The sequence below is a fragment of the Nycticebus coucang genome, chromosome 3 (assembly GCF_027406575.1).
Source record: "Nycticebus coucang isolate mNycCou1 chromosome 3, mNycCou1.pri, whole genome shotgun sequence".
Lineage (NCBI taxonomy): Eukaryota > Metazoa > Chordata > Mammalia > Primates > Lorisidae > Nycticebus > Nycticebus coucang.
The window spans coordinates 130,972,867-130,991,785 of record NC_069782.1 but is presented as its reverse complement, the minus strand read 5'-3'; the positions used below and the strand labels follow the sequence as shown (position 1 = coordinate 130,991,785).

Sequence of the window (18,919 nt, the reverse complement as noted above, 5' to 3'; positions counted from 1 at the left end):
CCCTTCTTTGGGTGGGGTAAATGGTCCGTTCCAGGGTGCCCGGCTTATTCTGGAGGGTGGCAGGCATAAATGGTATATTCCATTGCCCTCGTTTTTCCCAGCTCCTCTGTTCTATTTCCCCCTGCCGAATGAAGTTTAATAAGCTGGCCCCAAAGAAGGCGGGGGTGCCGGGCGGAGGGGACCGGTCTGAGCCGGTCTGCAACGCAGGCGCAGTGCGGATAAACAGGAAGCGGGCGGTAGAGGTGGTGGCAGAAGAGAGAAAGAGGGTTTTCGAGAGGAAACTGCGGAAGAGCTAAGATAATCGGGAGGGCAACCGAGGCTGGGAACAGAAACAGGAGCCTTAGCCATCAGCTTCCAAGGAAGGACAGGTCACAGCCTCGCTCTCCGCTTAGGCTTCTGGCTCCCCAGCTTAGGCTGAGGCAGTGGGTGACAAAAGGCTTGCGCCAGTGCCGCCGCCCTTCTCATCCGGGCATTCGGGTCCCTGCGGAGAGGGAGGGGGAAGACAGAGGGGGAGGGGAAGGAGCAAGGAGAGCGCGTGCTTGGAGCTGAAGCCCTCTCCCGGGCTCCGGGCCTGCGGCCCAACGGACGGAGGCCGAGGAGGACCTGCAGAGGTGGCGGCGGCCGGCAGCAGGAGAATGGTGCAAAAGGAGAGCCAGGCGGCGCTGGATGAGCGGGAGAACGAGCTTAGCTCCAACCCTGCTGCCTCCGCGGGGACATCGTTGGAGCCGCCGGTAGCTCCGGCGCCTGGAGAAGACAACTCGGCGGTGGTCGGGGGAGCAGCAGTGGCTGGGGCGGCAGGAAGGGCTCGGAGGTTCCTGTGTGGCGTGGTAGAAGGTGAGCGCTGTGGCAGGGCTGGGCAGGGGCGGTCTCCTTCCCACTCCGCCCCGGTACTGACACATTATTTTCTGGGGGTGAGGGTGGCGGTGTTTCAGGGGGCTCTAAAAGGCTGTTTACCCTTTGGTCTGAAATTTGGCTCTGCTAAAACGGGGGGAGGGACGAGACAGTGGGCGAATTTGTCCTCGCGTCCTTAAACTGCGTCGAATTCTCTGGCTGCTAACTGGAGTGACCGCACCCGTCTTGGGCTTGGAGCCAGGCTGATTCCTGAGGGGGCGGTGGTTAAGGAGTCTACGTTAGGCTCTGAGTTACACTTCCTTGTACCTTGGCGTCTTATTCTCTAGGATTGCCTGCGTTCGAATGAAAAATGTGTATATTGCTTCTGTCCCAATCCTTTTGGGGAAAAACATCAACCCACATAGACGTGCTTGTGCTCCTGGAGTGAAGGGAAACAAACACAGCTTGCAGCATTGCAAGTTCCTTGCTAGATTTTTTTTTCTTTTCCTTTCTCTTCTCTCTCTCTCTTTTTTTTTTTTTTTTTGCTAGTCAGCCTCCCTTCGCCCCGCCCACTTAAAGATTCTTTGGCGGCCCTGGTCTTTGATTGTCGAGAGATGAAACATTGACTTTAGTCACAGATTCTCACAGTATGTGAGGTACGGAATTTGAATTTAGCGACTGCAGAAGAGGTGGGTTGGTTTTTTTTTTTATTTGGTGACAGAGTCTCAAGCTGTCGCCCTGAATAAAGTGCGTTAAGTCATAGCTCACAGTAGCCTCCAATCTTTGGACCGAAGCGATCCTTTTGCCTCAGTTTTCCTGTTACTAGTGGAGATGGGGGGGGTCGTCTTGCTTTTGCTCAGGCTGGTCTCGAACTCCTGAGGTCAAGCAATCCAACCGCTTTGGCCTCCTAAAGCGCTGGAATTACAGGTGTGAGCCACCGCGCTAGGCCTGCAGAAGGGGTTTTAAAATGCCTTTTTGCCTCCCTCCTTTTCTATTTACAATGAAAAGAATGATAGACTTTTTTGATTGTGAGGAAAAATTCCTCAAAGATTCTATCACAGTCTACAGATAAGAATGGCAGATATTCCACCCTGCAGGTTTATGGAAGCAGGAATTGAATCAGTTGCATTGTTGCTCTTTTCAGTTTCTGGATAAAAATGGCAGATATTCCACCGTGCATTTTATGGAACCAAGAATTGAATCATTTAGATTATTGCTCTTTTCCTCGAGTACAGCATGTATATGAACTGTCTGATGTATTTTGGTTTCCTAGCTGTCTTATTAGTTCTCTCCTTCTGCACTTAATGGTGTGGATAAGAGTATACAATTAGTTTTCTTTCTTGTTTTATTTATTTATTTATTTTTGAGACAGAGCCTCAAACTGTTGCCCTGGGTAGAGTGCGGTGGCATCACAGCTCACAGCAACCTCCAACTCCTGGGCTCAAGCAATTCTCCTGCCTCCACCTCCCAAGTAGCTGGGACTATAGGGGCCCACCACAATGCCCAGCTATTTTTTGGTTGCAGCCGTCGTTGTTGTGGGGCGGGCCCAGGCTGGATATGAACCTGCCAGCTCAGGAGTATATGGCTGGTGCCTTAACCTCTTGAGCCACAGGCACCGAGCCTCTTTTTTGTTTTGAGACAGAGCCTCAAGTTGTCACCCTGAGTAGAGTGCTGTGGCATCACAGCTCACAGCAAACTCCAACTCCTGGGCTCAAGTGGTTCTCCTGCCTTAGCCTCCCAAGTAGCTGGGACTACAGGCGCCCGCCACAATGCCTGGCTATTTTTTGCAGCCATCATTGTTATTTGGTGGGCCGGGCTGGATTTGAACCCACCAGCTCAGGGTGTATGTGGCTGGTACCTTAGCCGCTTGAGCCACAGGCACCAAGCCTACAGTTAGTTTTCTTTTCTTTTTCTTCTTCTTTTTTTTTTTTTTAAGACAGAGTCTCATTCTGTCTCTGTGGGTAGAGTGCTGTAGCATCATAGCTCACAGCAACTTTAAACTCTTGGAGTCAACCAAGCCTCTTGACTCATCCTCCCAAGTAACTTGCCACAACACCTGGCTAGCTTCTTTGTTTTTAGTGGAGATGGGGTCTGCCTCTTAGCTCAGGCTGGAAACTCCTGAGCTCAAGTAATCCTTGACCTCAGCCTCCCATCCAATTAAGTCTTCATAAAAAACCCAGAAAGGTATGGGAACATAAGAGTTGCCCTCTTGATTGAGAGGATTAGCTTTTCCGCTGTTGTCACTATATATATTCTTTTAAAAAGATAAGTGACTGTTAATAGTTTTTTAGATAATGTTTAATTGTAGGAAAGAACAGACTACTTTCCAGCTACAGTAAGCTATGAAAGAATTCAACATAGTTAACTGGCAGAATTTGGGGGAAGACAGAATGGAAAACTATGCGAAAATGTCCACGAAAACATGTTTGGTTTGTGTCACTGTTATAAAAGATCTGTGGAGTATTGAGGAATGCTGAGGAGATAAAGAAATTTCACAGCTGGACTGGAATGAGTCTAAGGAAAGTTTAGCTAGTCATTACACCTTCAGTAATTTATTTATTAATTTTTTTTTTTTTTTGAAGCAGAATCTCACTATGTTGACATGGGTAGGTGCTATGGCATCACAGCTCACAGCAACCTCAAACTCTGGGCTTAAGTGGTTCTCTTGCCTCAGCTTCCCAAGTAGCAGGGACTATAGGTGCCCGCCACAACTCCTGGCTGTTTTTTGGTTGTAGTTGTCATTGTTTGGTGGTCCCGGCTGGCTTGGAACCCTCCAGCTCCAGTGTATGTGGCCGATGCCCCAAGCCGACATCTTCAGTAATTAAAGGAGAAAACTCATTGTGGTTTAAATTGGTTTGTTTTGAGGTGACTCTTCATTTATTAAAGAATAAAGTTGTCCTCAGTTCTGTTTTCTGTGTTCCTCCTCCCTTCCATGATAGTGTATACTTTCTTGGTGACTAAGCAGCTGAGCCAGCACTGATTTTTTTTCTTGGTACTTCTTGGTTGGCACCAGTCCTAAAATGAATGAGTGTAGGAATACTGTAGTTAGTGCCAGTATTTCTTTTCTTTTTTTTTTTTTTTGAGACAGAGTCTCACTTTATCACCCTGGGTAGAGTGCTGTAGCGTCACAGATCACAGTAACCTCCAACTCCTGGGCTTAGGTGATTCTCTTGCCTCAGCCTCCCAAGTAGCTGGGACTATAGGCGCCCCACCACAATGCCCGGCTAAACTGCCAGTATTTCTTTTTTTGTTTTCTTTCTCTGACAGACCTTTGCTGATTTTAACTCATGTTAACAGTGTTGCTTCCTTTTTTGTTGTGCCAATTAACCAAAGTCATGAACTTGAGTCTCAAAGAGCCAAGGTAGTATTTCTAAAGATTAAAATGTTTAAGTTAAACATTCGAAAAATCTTTCTTGGCTCGGCCCTGAGGCTCAGTTGTTAGGGCTCCATCCACATACACCGGGGCTGGTGGCTTGGAACCTGGCCTGGGCCTGCTAAACAGTAATGACAACTACAGGCTGTGCCTGTAGCTCAGTGGGTAGGGTGCTGGCCACGTACACCAAGGTAGGCAGGTTTGAACCCTGCCCAGGCCAGCTAAAACAACAATGACAATTGCAACAAAAAAATAGCTGGGCATTGTGGCGGGGGCCTATAGTTCCGGCTACTTGGGAGGCTGAGGCAAGAGGTTGCTGTGAGCTGTGATGCTATGGCACTCTACCTATGTCGACATAGAGAAAAAATGGTAACTTTAAATGCTGTTGGAAAGCTAAAGACTTAATATACATTAAGTTTTTTTTTTTTTTTTTAGACAGAGTCTCAATTTTTGCCCTGGGTAGAGTGCTGTGGCATCATAGCTCAACAGCAATCTCAAACTCTTGGGCTCAGGCAATCCTCTTGCTGCAGCCTTCCTAGTAGCTGGGACTACAGGTGCCTGTCACGTCGCCTGGCTATTCTTAGACCTTGTCTTGCTCCTGCTGGTCTCAAACTCCTAAGCTCAGGAATTCTACCCACCTCAACCTCCCAGGGTGCTAGTAGGGCCAGGTGTGAGCCATTTTGCCTGGCTTTAATTTAGAAATTTTCATATCATTGGCTATCAAGATTAAAGTGTTGCGGTTTCATACATTGGTATATAGTGTATTTTTCTTTGGTCTGTCATTGTCCTTTTTGTTTTGCCTAAAGGTTGGAACTAAAATGCATTTCAGAAATATCCAAACTAGTAGTCTTATGAAGGTTGTGTGTGTTTAGAGCATTTGATGTTTAGAATGCTTTTATTAACCATCTTTTTGGTACTCCTGAGAGATTGTCCTTATGTTTTGAACATGATTAGAGTGAAACAGTGGAAAGTAAAGATTAGGCAAGATGTAAGGTGTGTATGGTTTGAGCTATGATTAGCACATTAGGGAGCTCCAAATACCAGTTTGGTGCTTATTCAACAATTTAGGTCTTCAGTCTGTAAGTTTATTTTTTGCAGTGTGGAGAGCTAGTGTTTGCCCCCCCACTTTGGGGCAAGTGAGTCACATTTTTGAATTTTCATTTGTTTAAACTTGCTCTGTAATTAAGATTTCTTGAGAATTTGCCCTCTGGGCCAGTTAATCTCCTCTCACTCCTCTAAAACAGTTTCATCCCTCCTCCTAGATAGTAATTATTGGCACTATGGATTACTTTGCTTCTTCTTCCCCATTGTAAGATTGAGGTACTGTTTTTGGGAGGTGGGGGAGGGAACAGGGTCTCACCCTGTTGCCTGGGCTATAGAGTGCAGTGGCATCATCAAAGTTCACTGTAACCTCAAATTCTTGGGCTAAAATGATCCTTCTATTACAGACTCATGGTAACTAGGACTACAGGCCCAGGCCACTACACACAAGCACCAATTTTGTTTTTTGACATTCTCACTCTTTTGCTCTCGGTAGAGTGCTATGGCCTCATAGCTCACAGCAACCTCAAACTCTTGGGCTCAAGCAATCCTCATGCCTCAGCCTCCCAAGTAGCTGGGACTATAGGTGCCCACCATAACGCTTGGCTAGTTTTTTCTATTTTTAGTAGAGATGGGGTCTAACTCTAGCTCAGGCTGGTCTCAAACTCTTGAGCTCAGGCAATCCACCTACCTTGGGCTTCCAGATTAAAGGCATGACCCTCTGCACCTGGCCTTTTTTTTTTTTTTGGTGAGACAGAGCCTTAAGCTGTCGCCCTGGGTAGAGTACTGTGGCGTCATAGCTCACAGCAGCCTCCATCTCCTGGGCTCAAGCGATTCTCCTGCCTCTGCTTCCCAAGTAGCTGGGACTACAGGCGCCCACCACAATGCCTGGCTATTTTTTGGTTGCAGCCATCAATCATTGTTGTTTGGTGGGCCCGGGCTGATTTCGAACCTGCCAGTTCAATTGTATGTAGCTGGTGCCTTAGCCATTTGAGCCTGCACCTGGCCTTTTAAAAAAAAAAAAAAATTTTTTTTTTTTCTTGTTTTGAGACAGAGTCTCACTATGTCACCCTTGGTGTGGGGTCACAGTTCACAGCAACCTCAAATTCTTGGGCTTAAGCCTTAAGCAGTTCTCTTGCCTTAGCCTCCCAAGTAGCTGGGACTACAAGCGCCCACCACAACACTCAGCTATTTTTTTGGTTGTAGTTGTCATTGTTTGGCAGGCCCTGGCAGGATTCGAACCCACCAGCTACTGTGTATGTGACTGGTGCCCTAGCCGCTGAGCTACAAATGCTGAGCCTTAAAAATTTTTTTGTAGAGATGAGGTCTGGCTTTTTTTTTTTTTTTGTAGAGACAGAGTCTCACTTTATGACCCTTGGTAGAGTGCCGTGGCATCATACAGCTCACAGTAACCTCCAGCTCCTGGGCTTGAGCGATTCTCTCGCCTCAGCCTCCCGAGTAGCTGGGACTACAGGCGCCCGCCACAACGCCCGGCTATTTTTTTTTGTTGCAGTTTGGCCGGGGCTGGGTTTGAACCCGCCACCCTCGGCATTTGGGGCCAGTGCCCTACTCACTGAGCCACAGGCGCCGCCCTGAGGTCTGGCTTTGTTGCTCAGGCTGGTCTCTAATTCTCAGTCTTTTTTTTTTTTTTTTTTGTAGAGACAGAGTCTCATTTTATGGCCCTTGGTAGAGTGCCGTGGCCTCACACAGCTCACAGCAACCTCCAACTCCTGGGCTGAAGCGATTCTCTTGCCTCAGCCTCCCGAGTAGGTGGGACTACAGGCGCCTGCCACAACGCCCAGCTATTTTTTGGTTGCAGTTCAGCCGGGGCCGGGTTTGAACCCGCCATCCTCGGTATATGGGGCCGGTGTCTTACCAACTGAGCCACAGGCGCTGTCCCTAATTCTCAGTCTTAAGCAATCTTCCTGCCTTGGCCTCCTGATTACAAATGTGAGACCCTACACCTGGCCTTATTTAGTCTTTATTGACAGTAAAACAGATGATAAACTATTTTTAAACAACTTTCACATTAAGTAACAAGTATCATGATAGAAGAATAAGAAAATTTACTTAAGCAAAAAGGGAATGAAATTCACTGCCCAGAGATGAAGATACCTTTATGTTTTACTAAATATCTTTCAGATTTTGGTGTATTCACATTTTGTTTTATATATTTTGTAACATGCTTCTTTCAATAAAACTTGTCAGATTTTAATAAAAACTGAAAATAATTTCATTCTTAACTTTGAATCTAGGATTTTATGGAAGACCTTGGGTTATGGAACAGAGAAAAGAACTCTTCAGAAGGTAAATTTTTATTATTTGAAGGAAAGAGAACTTTGAACATTTAACATTTCCCTTTTATTTGAAGAAATACAAACAGAATATCCTAAGTAAAGTTTGTGGATTTCTCAATTCCTGAAAGTTATTTTACTTTGGTATTTTACTGCTTCTTTGCTTAGGATAGTGGTTTTCAAACTTTCTCTGGGAAGCTGAATAGGCTTTGGGCTTTGTTTGCCTTACCCAGAGCTGTCATCTTTTCCTTTAAGATTGTTTAATTTTTTTTGTTTGTTTGTTTCTTTGTTTGTTTTTGAGGTAGAGTCTCACTCTGTTGTCCTCCGTATAGTGCTGTGGCGTCACAGCTCATAGCAGCCTCAAACTCTTGGGCTTAAGCAATTCTCTTGCCTCATCCTCCCTAGTAGCTGGGACTACAGGTACCTGCCAGAACGCCCAGCTATTTTTTGTTGCAGTTGTCACCATTGTTCTAGCTGACCCGGGCTGGGTTTGAATCCACCAGCCTCGGTGTATGTGGCTAGCGCTGTAACCACTGTGCTACAGGTGCTGAGCCATTATTGTTTAATTTGTTAATGTATGTAATATTTCATTTTTAAAAATTACAAAAAGATTGAAAAGCACTATTCCAAAATATTATTAGCTTTGTATAAAATGGAGGTGCTCCATGAAGAGGAAAAAAATGAAGATCTGCAATCTATAAATGTTATCTGTTTATATATGTGTAATTTTCTTTCCCCTTAAGGCTCCAGAAATGGGAATTAAATACATACTTGTATGCCCCAAAGGATGACTACAAACATAGGATGTTTTGGCGAGAGATGTATTCAGTGGAGGAAGCTGGTAATCTTTTTCTCTTTAATCTATAAACTCGGAATATGTGAAGAAAACAGCTATATTTTAAATATAATAGTACATGAATTTTATTATTTCATTTTTATGAGGTATTGTCCTTCTATCTGGCAACTATTCAATCTGTGTGGGTTAACTAAGATTAAAAGAGTAGCACTAACAAGGTCATGACCATAAGTGTGATTCATGGGCGTGCCAGTCTCATTGCACCTGTTCTGTGGTCATAGATTGTGTTGCTTTCTTCTGCCAGTCGTCTATAAACAGTAGGCCATTGAACATAGATGGTTAGGCATAGAGCAAGGCAAGTGAGGCAGTGAAGCACCTACCCACCTTGATTGCAAATTTTAAGGGACTCCCCAAAAAGTCAATAATCAAGATAAATACAAATGTATACAAATTTTTGATCTAAAATTAATGAAAAAAATATATGATGAACAAAATACCAAAATTTTAAGTAAAGATCAGTATTGACTGATTTTGCCTTTTGCTTTAGGCTTGAGTATGGCTTAGCCTTGTGTACTCTAACTGGTCTTTTATCTTTTTTTTTGTAGAGACAGAGTCTCAATGTACCGCCCTCGGGTAGAGTGCTGTGGTGTCACACGGCTCACAGCAACCTCCAACTCCTGGGCTTAAGCAATTCTCTTGCCTCAGCCTCCCGAGTAGCTGGGACTACAGGCATCCGCCACAACACTCGGCTATTTTTTTGTTGTTGCAGTTCTGCCGCGGCTGGGTTCGAACCCGCCACCCTCGGTATATGGGGCCAGCGCCTTACCGACTGAGCCACAGGTGCCGCCCAGTCTTTATCTTTTTTTTTAAAATGAAGACCTATGCTCATCTAGTGAAATGGAAAACCATAACAGACTAGTCTTATGATACATGCTCTTACGTTGAGTTAGTTACATAAAATTGATAAGTTAGTAGAATATCACAGAATCTCCTTGTAAATTAGACAGGTAAGATTTTCTTTTGGGATTTGAATAAGTTGGAAAACATTTTTATTCTTAGAATTAAATAGTATACACATGTAGCTAACAAGATCATTTGGTTACAGAGCCCAGCTAACGCACTGAAAGCAGAAAATTTTGTTGAATTATAAAGAAGCAATTAAAAGTTACCACATCTCGGGTGGCGCCTGTGGCTCAGTCGGTAAGGCACCGGCCCCATATACCGAGGGTTGCGGGTTCAAACCCAGCCCTGGCCAAACTGCAACCAAAAAATAGCTGGGCGTTGTGGCGGGTGCCTGTAATCCCAGCTGCTCGGGAGACTGAGGCAAGAGAATCGCTTAAGCCCAGGAGTTGGAGGTTGCTGTGAGCTGTGGGGGGCCACGGCACTCTACCCAGGGCCATAAAGTGAGACTCTGTCTCTACAAAAAAAAAAAAAAAAAGTTATCACATCTCCATCTAGTGTTGTTTACTACTGGATGTAATTTTAAGTGTGCCTTCAACTTAATTATTTTCTGGTGGTGGTGGTAATGAAATTTAATGTGATCAATAATCAAAATAGAGCCAAATGATTATCTTGACATGCCACTAAAAGTTTTTTCTTTTCTTTTCTTTATTATTATTATTATTATTTTTTTTTTTTAAGAGACAGAATCTTACTTTGTCACCCTCGGTAGAGTATAATGGCATCACAGCTCACAGCAACCTCTAGCTTTTGGGCTTAGGCAACTGTCTTGCCTCAGCCTGCCAAGTAGCTGGGATTATGGGCGCCTGCCACAACACCCAGTTATTTTTTGTTGCAGTTTGGCCAGGGCTGGGTTTAAACCTGCCACCCTTGGTATATGGGGCTGGTGCCCTACTCAGTGATCCGCCCCATTAAAAGTTTTTTTTTTTGGGGGGGTGGGGCGTGGGGCCAGGGCTGGGTTTGAACCTGCCACCTAGGTATATGGGGCTGATGCCCTACTTCTTTGAGCCACAAGCGCCGCCCACCATTAAAACATTTTTCATGGGCGGCGCCTGTGGCTCAGTCGGTAAGGCGCCGGCCCCATATACTGAGGGTGGCGGGTTCAAACCCAGCCCCGGCCAAACTGCAACCAAAAAAAAAAAAACAAAGCCGGGCGTTGTGGCAGGTGCCTGTAGTCCCAGCTACTTGGGAGGCTGAGGCAAGAGAATCGCTTAAGCCCCAGGAGTTGGAGGTTGCTGTGAGCTTCGTGAGGCCACGGCACTCTACCAAGGGCCATAAAGTGAGACTCTGTCTCTACAAAAAAAAAAAAACGTTTTTCAAAGATATGTCCTGTGATATGTGCTAGAGTATTTAAATTAGGAAAATGATGTAATGTATTTTAAAAGCTTAAAGTCTGTGATGAATATTTTCTTGAAGATGAAAAAGATGAAGGTATAGGATTGTTTTTAAAACCACCACTTAAGGCAGTGCCTGTGGCTCAAAGGAGTAGGGCGCTGGCCCCATATACACCGAGGCTGGCGGATTCAAACAAAAAAAAACACTTAACGCTGGTTCCTAAGAAGGCATATTTTTCTCTTTTCAAAGTATAATGTCGTTATGTGTGCATTTATTTAGTTAAGTGAGTAGTGCTTCGGCCCCATATACCGAGGGTGGTGGGTTTGAACCTGGCCCCGGCCAAACTGCAACAAAAAAATAGCCGGGTGTTGTGGCAGACACCTGTACTCCTAGCTGCTTGGGAGGCTGAGGCAGGAGACTCGTCTAAGATCAAGAACTGGAGGTTGCTGTTGCTGATGCGACAGCACTCTACTGAGGGAGACAAAAGTGAGACTCTGTCTCTAAAACAACAACAACAAACCCCACCACTTAACGCTGGTTCCTAAGAAGGCATTTTTCTCTCTTCAAAGTATAATGTCGTTATATGTTCATTTATTTAGTTAAGAGTATCGGTTTAAAAAAAGAAGCAGTAGGGGCAGCGCCTGTGGCTCAAAGGGGTAGGGCACTGGTTCCATATGCCGGAGGTGGCAGGTTCAAGCCCAGCTACGGCAAAAAAAAAAAAAAAAATAAGAAGCAGTAGACTTTATCCCTTTTAAATACTAGAAGAAACAGAAATGACTTTAGTTCAGTAAGAACTGACACAATTGAGTGTTTTTGAGAGGCGGCAATGAGAGGAGCTGAATGCTTTATTATTTTTAATATTTTTCTTTTTTGAGACAGTCTCACTTGGTCACCCTTGGTAGAGTGCAGTGGCATCATAGCTCACAGCAACCTCAAACTCTTGGATTCAAGTGATTTTCTTGCCTCCCAAGTGGCTGGGACTATAGGCACCTGCCACAACGCACAACTATTTTTTGAGACAGAGTCTTGCTCTGGCTCACGCTGGTCTTGAACCTGTGAGCTCAGGCAGTCTATTCACCTTAGCTTCCCAAGAGCTGGGATTATGGGCATGAGCCACCGTGCCTGGCCTTTTTTCTTTTTCTTTTTCTCTAACTGCTTGATTATGTGGGAAGGAGAATGCTTTATTGATTTTAGCTTGTTTCCCCAAAAGATTAAGAAACTATTTGGAAGTGAAAAAAGAAGGACCTCTTATTTTCTGTTGATTCACATAAATCAAACGTGTGAAAACTATTTGCTCTTTTACCATGACATTAAATCACTTCACGCTTTTCCATTTTTATATGGCTTATTGGACATGACGGTTTTATAAAATTTAAGGAACTTATTAATCTTCTCTTATAAATTGGAAGAAATGACCTCTTCAGTAGGAAACTGAAGGATCTTTTAGTTTTCTGTGTTGCTTTCTAAAAACATGGACTCTGTTCTTTAGAGCAACTTATGACTCTCATCTCTGCTGCACGAGAATATGAGATTGAGTTTATCTATGCTATCTCACCTGGATTGGATATCACCTTTTCTAACCCCAAGGAAGTATCTACATTGAAACGCAAGCTGGACCAGGTAATTTCTTAACTTTCTTATCCTTTTTCCTGACTCAATATTTAAAACTAAAAGTTTTCTGAGTTGTCTTTTGTTTTTTGTCCTTTTTTTTTTTTTTTTTAAATGGAATCTCACTATGTTGCCCAGGCTGGTCTAAAACTCCTGGACTCAAGAGATCTTGGCTCTGTGCCGATAGCTCAGTGAGTAGGGCACTGGCCACATACTCTGAGGGTGGTGGGTTTGAACCCAGCCTGGGCCTCCTAAACAACAATGATAACTGCAACAAAAAAAATAGCCTGGCGTTGTGGCAGGCACCTGTAGTCCCAGCTACTTGGGACGCTGAGGCAAGAGAATCACTCAAGCCCAAGAGTTTGAGGTTGCTATGAGGTGTGACGCATGGCACTCTACCGAGAGTGACATACTGAGACTGTCTCAAAAAAAAGAAAAAAACTGCCTAAAAAAATGCTTAGAAAGGAGGCAGCGCCTGTGGCTCAGTGAGTAGGGCGCCAGCTCCATATGCCGAGGGTGGCGGGTTCAAACCCAGCCCCGGCCAAACTGCAACAAAAATATAGCTGGGCATTGTGGCGGACGCCTGTAGTCCCAGCTGCTCAGGAGGCTGAGGCAAGAGAATCGCGTAAGCCCAAGAGTTAGAGGTTGCTGTGAGCCGTGTGATGTCATGGCACTCTACCCAAGGGCAGTACAGTGAAACTCTGTCTCTACAGAAAAAAAAAAAAATGCTTAGAAATGATGCTTAAAAATTGACTGCTAGGCTTCATTCCCAGATTGCTGTGTGCTGACATCAGGTAGGGACTAGGACTCTAGGTGATTCTGAGATAGGTCATCCAGAACCATATATTGAGAAACTATTCCAAAGGCCTGAGAAACTATGAACATATATGCCATTGGGTGCTTGAATAAATATGCGACTGAGGTTATAGAAACCGAGTTTTAACTGTTAGACATTGGTTCCATCAGTTACATGGGCAAGAAATGTAATTCAGTCTGGAAATGGTTTTCTAAGATGAGAAGAAAGACTAAGTAGACAAGTAAGTTGTTGGTGAACCTGATTTGAATCTAAAGTCTATTTAACATAAAAGTTGAACGTTTTAATAAAGTGTAAGGCTCCCATTTGCTCATTATTTAAGTTTGCTGATATTTCTGTATACGTATTTCTTTAGGCAAACATTTATGCTGGTAAAAAATCTAAAGTAGTTAAAATTTTTATGAATGAGGTTATTTCCCTATTTGACAAATTCTGCTAATATGTTCATTCTGATTCATGCCTAGTTAGGTTTATCTGCAAAGTGATCAATTAGGATCAATGCGCCTTTGAGGACTAGAGCATGTGTTGAGTTTATTGTTTCATGTTCTATTCTGTTTTGTTTTCTTTTTGATGCTTGGATCTTCCACAGTCATCAGACAAGGAGGTAGGAGTCTAGGCCACACTGCAGAGGTTTTTTTGTTTGTTTGTTTGCAGTTTTGGGCTGGAGCCGGATTTGAACCCGCCACCTTTGGCATATGGGGCTCGTGCCCTACTCTTTGAGTCATAGGCGCTGCCCAACTGCAGAGGTTTTGTTGGCAGTTTGTCACACAGGTTGAGTATCTCTAACCTGAAGACTTGAAATCTAAAATGTTCCAAAATATGAAACTTTTTGAGTGCCAATGTGATGCTCAAAGGAAATGCTTATTTGGAACATTTTGGATTTTTGGGTTATCAGATTAGGGATGCTGTATATAATGCAGATATTTCAAAATCTGAAAAAAAACCTGAAATCGGAAATAATTTTGTTTCCAACTGTTGTGGCTATGAAATAGTTAATCTGTGTTGCAGTGAAACCCAAAATGAAAAATGGGATCCTGACTCCATGCCTCTAGCTCAGCAGTGAGGGTTCCGGCCACATACACCAAGGCTGGCGGGTTTGAACCGTGCCTGGGCCTGCCAAACAACAGTGACAACTACAACAACAACAAAAAAATAACCGGGCCTTGTGGTTAACGCCTGTGATCCCAGCTACTTGGGAGGCTGAGGCAAGAGAATGGCTTAAGCCTAGGAGTTGGAGGTTGCTATGAGCTGTGAAGCCATGGCACCCTACTGAGGGCAACATAGTGAGACTCAGTCTCAAAAAAAAGAAAAGAAAAATGGGGTCCTAAAATTTTATTTAGTTGTTTAACTTTAGAGTTTCTTTCATTGAACGTATAAAAACAATACATCTGGCTTTGAACATTCTACTAAGGGAAATATTTGACTTTTAAGTGTAACTATTAAATATATACCTTAATATTTGGAATTTTTACTCTAAGATGAGCTAGTAAGCATCTGTTGTTTTTTTTTCTCTCTCTCTTTTTCTAGGTTTCTCAGTTTGGGTGCAGGTCATTTGCTTTGCTTTTTGATGACATTGACCATAATATGTGTGCAGCAGACAAAGAGGTATTCAGTTCTTTTGCTCATGCCCAGGTCTCCATCACAAATGAAATTTATCAGTACCTAGGAGAGCCAGAAACTTTCCTCTTCTGTCCCACAGGTATTGTATATAATGGCTTTATATTTAACTTGATTTCTTGAAATATGTAATTTAACTTCCAAAGGCCTGTGTATGAGCTCCGAGCCCTATTAGGACACCTCACCCTCCCACCCTGACCCTGGTGTGTAAAAGTAGGAATCCTTTTTCTAGAAAATATTTCTCGGGATCTTCAAAGTGGAAACATTTTAGGAGCTAATTAATGATAACTGATGAGGCAGAAGATTTTGTGTATTTTATTGTACTAGAAGTATATGAACATTACATTATGAAGAATGAAGGACGGATAATATTGAAGTAAATACTGGAAAAAAACAATTTACATTACCTTTAACTTAGTCACTTCTCAGTTCTTCCTATTCGTCCCCTTTTTCTGCCCATGCATATCCTTGTTTTCATTCCTCCCACTCCATCTGAGCTTTTAACCTTCAGTAGTCAACATAAAAAATTAATAATTTTTCTCTCTTTCCCTCTCTGGTTCTTTCCATTAAAAATATTTTATTCTCATGGGTGGTGCCTGTGGCTCAAAGGAGTAGGACGCTGGCCTCATATGCCGGAGGTGGTGGGTTCAAACCCAGCCATGGCCAAAAACTGCAAAAAAAAAAAAAAAAAATTATATATATATATTTTATTCTCTTTCAGTTGTTTCTCAAAATTCTGCTTACAAGTTTTCCCCAGACTTGATTTCCCAAGATTTCTTGTACATGAAGAAACAAATAAGTTAGGTCTAAGAAATTTTAGAATCAATTATTTAATGTCGTGTATATGCCTGACTCGAGTATTGTGAAGGCAACCTTATTAAAATGCCCTGATACTATATGAGTATTCAGATAACATTTCATAAGATTATACTGGGAATTAACTTATCACACGTTAAAATTTTTTTCCTTCATCCAAATTTTTGTTTGTTTGTTTCTTTTTCTTTCTTTCATAAAGCAAATATTATTTAGATCTAAGGGGAGAGATAGACTCCAAAATAACCATAGTTAAGGACTTCATGCCCTACCCAGCATCAGGTACTATGTAGACAGAAATACTAAATTTAAACTGCATATTAGTGGGCGGCACCTGTGGCTCAAAGGAGTAGGGCACCGGCCCCATATGCTGGAGGTGGTGGGTTCAAACCGAGTCCCGGCCAAAAACTGCAAAAAATAAATAAACAAATAAACTGCATATTAGGCTATATGAACCTAAAAGACATTTATAGACCATTTCGTTCAACAGCTACAGAATACACATTTCTCTCATTTATACAAGTATAGACCATCTGTTAGGACACAAAGTAATCTCAGCAAATAAAAAGATCAAAATTATTATTATTTGGAGAAAGAGTCTCATGTCACCCTTGGTAGAGTGCTGTGGCGTCACAGCTCACAGCAACCTCACACTCTTGTGCTTAAGTGATTTCTTTTCCTCAGCCTCGTAAGTAGTTGGCACTATAGGCATCTGCCACAAAGCCTGGCTATTTTATTTTATTTATTTATTTATTTATTTATTTTGGTTGTAGTTGCTATTGTTGTTTGGGAGGCCTGGGCTGGACTCCCATTTATGTGGCTGCTGCCCTAGCCACTGAGCCAAAAAAGATCAAAATTATATTGGGTATCTTACTACAATGGGATAAAACTAGAAATCAATAGCAATGAGAACGTTGGGGTTTTTTATTTTTTGAGAAAGAGTCTTACTTTGTTGCCCTCAGTAGAGTACTGTGGCGTCACAGCTCACAGCAATCTCCAGCTCTTAGGCTTAGGCCTAAGCCTCTTGCCTCAGCCTCCCGAGTAACTGGGACTACAGGTGCCTGCCATGATGCCCGGCTATTTTTTTGTTGTGGTTTGGCCGGGGTTGAGTTTGAATCCGCCACCCTCGGTATATGGAGCTAGCACCCTACTCCCTGAGGCACAAACGCTGCCCCGGGCTATTTTTTTTGGCTGGGGCTGGGTTCGAACCCGCCACCCTTGGTATGTGGGGCTGGCACTCTACTCACTGAACCATAGGTGCTGCCCGAGAACTTTGGAAAGTGTATAAATACCATAGAAATGAAACAACATGCTTCTGAATGACTTTTAGGTTAAGAAAGTGAATAGGGAGAAGAAAACCTTTAAGAATATTTTTTTTTTTTTTTTTTTTTTTTTTGCAGTTTTTGGCTGGGGCTGGGTTTGAACCCGCCACCTCCGGCAGGCTTATGGTGCCAGCGCTCCACTTCTTTGAGCCACAGGTGCTGCCCACCTTTAAGAATCTTGAAATAGGGGTGGTGCTGTGGTTCAGTGAGTAGGGTGCCAGCCCCATATACTAAGGGTGGTGGGTTTAAACCAGCCAAACTGCAACAAAAAATAGCTGGGCGTTGTGGCGGGCACCTGTAGTCCCAGCTACTCGGGAGGCTGAGGCAAGAGAATCACTTTAGCCTAAGAGCTGGAGGTTGCTATGAGCTGTGACGCAATAGCACTCTACAGAGGGTGACAAAGTGAGACTCTATCTCTAAAAAAAAAAAGGAATCTTAAAATAGGCTCAGAGGGCGGCGCCTGTGGCTCAGTGAGTAGGGCGCCGGCCCCATATGCCGAGGGTGGCGGGTTCAAACCCAGCCCCGGCCAAACTGCAACCAAAAAATAGCCAGGCGTTGTGGCGGGCGCCTGTAGTCCCAGCTGCTCAGGAGGCTGAGGCAAGACAATCACGTAAGCCCAAGAGTTAGAGGTTGCTGTGAGCTGTGTGACGCCACAGCACTCTACCGAGGGCGGTACAGTGAGACTCTGTCTCTACAAAAAAAAAAAAAAAATAAAATAAAATGGGCTCAGCGCTGTGGCTCAGTGGTTAGGGTGCCAGCTACATACATTGGAGCTGGTAGGTTTGAACCTGGCCCAGGCCTGCTAAACAACAATGACAACTACCAAAAAAAAATAGCGGAGCATTGTGGCAGGCACTTGCAGTCTCAGATACTTGGGAGGCTGAGGCAAGAGAATTGCTTAAGCCCAAGAGTTTGAGGTTGTGGTGAGCTGTGACACATGGCACTCTACCAAGGGCAACAAAGACTCTGAGTCAAAAAAAAAAAAAAAAAAATCTTAAAATACAACTCATTCAGACCTATGGGATACAGAAAAAGCAGTGCTAAGGTGGAAGTCTGTAGCAGTAAACATTTAAGCAGTAAACATTTACATCCAAAAAGTAGAAGGATTTTAAATTAATAGTCTAATGCGCTCAGTGCTGGTGGGTCAGTGGTTAGGGTGCCGGCCACATACACTAGGGCTGGTGGGTTCGAACCTGGCCTGGGCCTGCTTAAGAACGACAACTACAAAGAAAAAAAAATAGCTGGGTGTTGTGGCGGGCACCTGTAGTCCCAGCTACATGGAAGGCTGAGGCAAGAGAATCATTTAAGCCCAAGAGTTTGAGGTTGCTGTGAGCTGTGAAGCCATGATGCTCTACCAAGGGTGACATAATGAGACTCTGTCTCAAGAAACTAGAAAAGCAAGAATAAATAAAACTTATAGTAGAAGGAAGGAAATAAAAACAGAGCAAAAGTAAATGAAATAGGAATTAAAACAAAAGGATTAATGAAATAAAATGTTGATTTTTTTAAAAAAGATAAACAAAATCAAAATATAATTTACTAGACTAAATAAGAAAAAAGACAGAAGACCCAAATAAAATCAGAAATGAAAAAGGAGACATTGGCTTGGCACCTTAGCTCAGTGGTTAGGGCACTGGCCACATGCACCAGGGCTCGTGGGTTTGAACGTGGCCCGGGCCTGCTAAAACAACAATGACAACAACAAAAAAAAAGCAGATGTTGTGGCAGGCATCTTTAGTGCTAGCTACTTGAGAGTCTGAGGCAAGAGAATTGCTTAAGCCCTAGAGTTTGAGGTTGCTGTCAGTTATGAAACCACAGCATTTTACCGAGGGTGACATAGTGAGACTCTGTCTCAAAAAAAAAAAAAAAACAAAAAGAAAAAGGAGACCTTACAACTGCTTCCACAGATAAACAAAAGATTTCCAGGGATTATTTATAATTATACATTAACAAACTAGAAAGCCTAGAAAAATTTCATATGACTTAATGAAATTGAATAAGAAAGAAATAGGAACCTAATAGGAGATAGGTATGTTAACTTCATTTTTTTTTTTTTTTTTGTGGTTTTTGGCCAGGGTTGGGTTTGAACCCGCCACCTCTAGCATATGGGACCAG

General features: G+C 43.3%; 1 protein-coding gene across 2 annotated transcripts in view; it reads left to right on the top strand.

Moving 5' to 3' along the window:
* Positions 1-202: 202 nt before the first annotated feature.
* The window catches only part of OGA (O-GlcNAcase), a 43,169-nt gene continuing 24,452 nt past the window's right edge, over positions 203-18,919 (top strand). For both annotated transcript variants that reach the window (XR_008378737.1, XM_053583034.1), the window contains exons 1-5: positions 203-834; positions 7,501-7,552; positions 8,283-8,380; positions 12,120-12,250; positions 14,580-14,751. Coding sequence is in view for 1 of the 2 variants with exons in the window: in XM_053583034.1 (XP_053439009.1) it covers positions 636-834; positions 7,501-7,552; positions 8,283-8,380; positions 12,120-12,250; positions 14,580-14,751 (652 nt within the window). In the remaining variant the exon portion in view is untranslated. The remainder of the gene's footprint in view (positions 835-7,500; positions 7,553-8,282; positions 8,381-12,119; positions 12,251-14,579; positions 14,752-18,919) is intronic.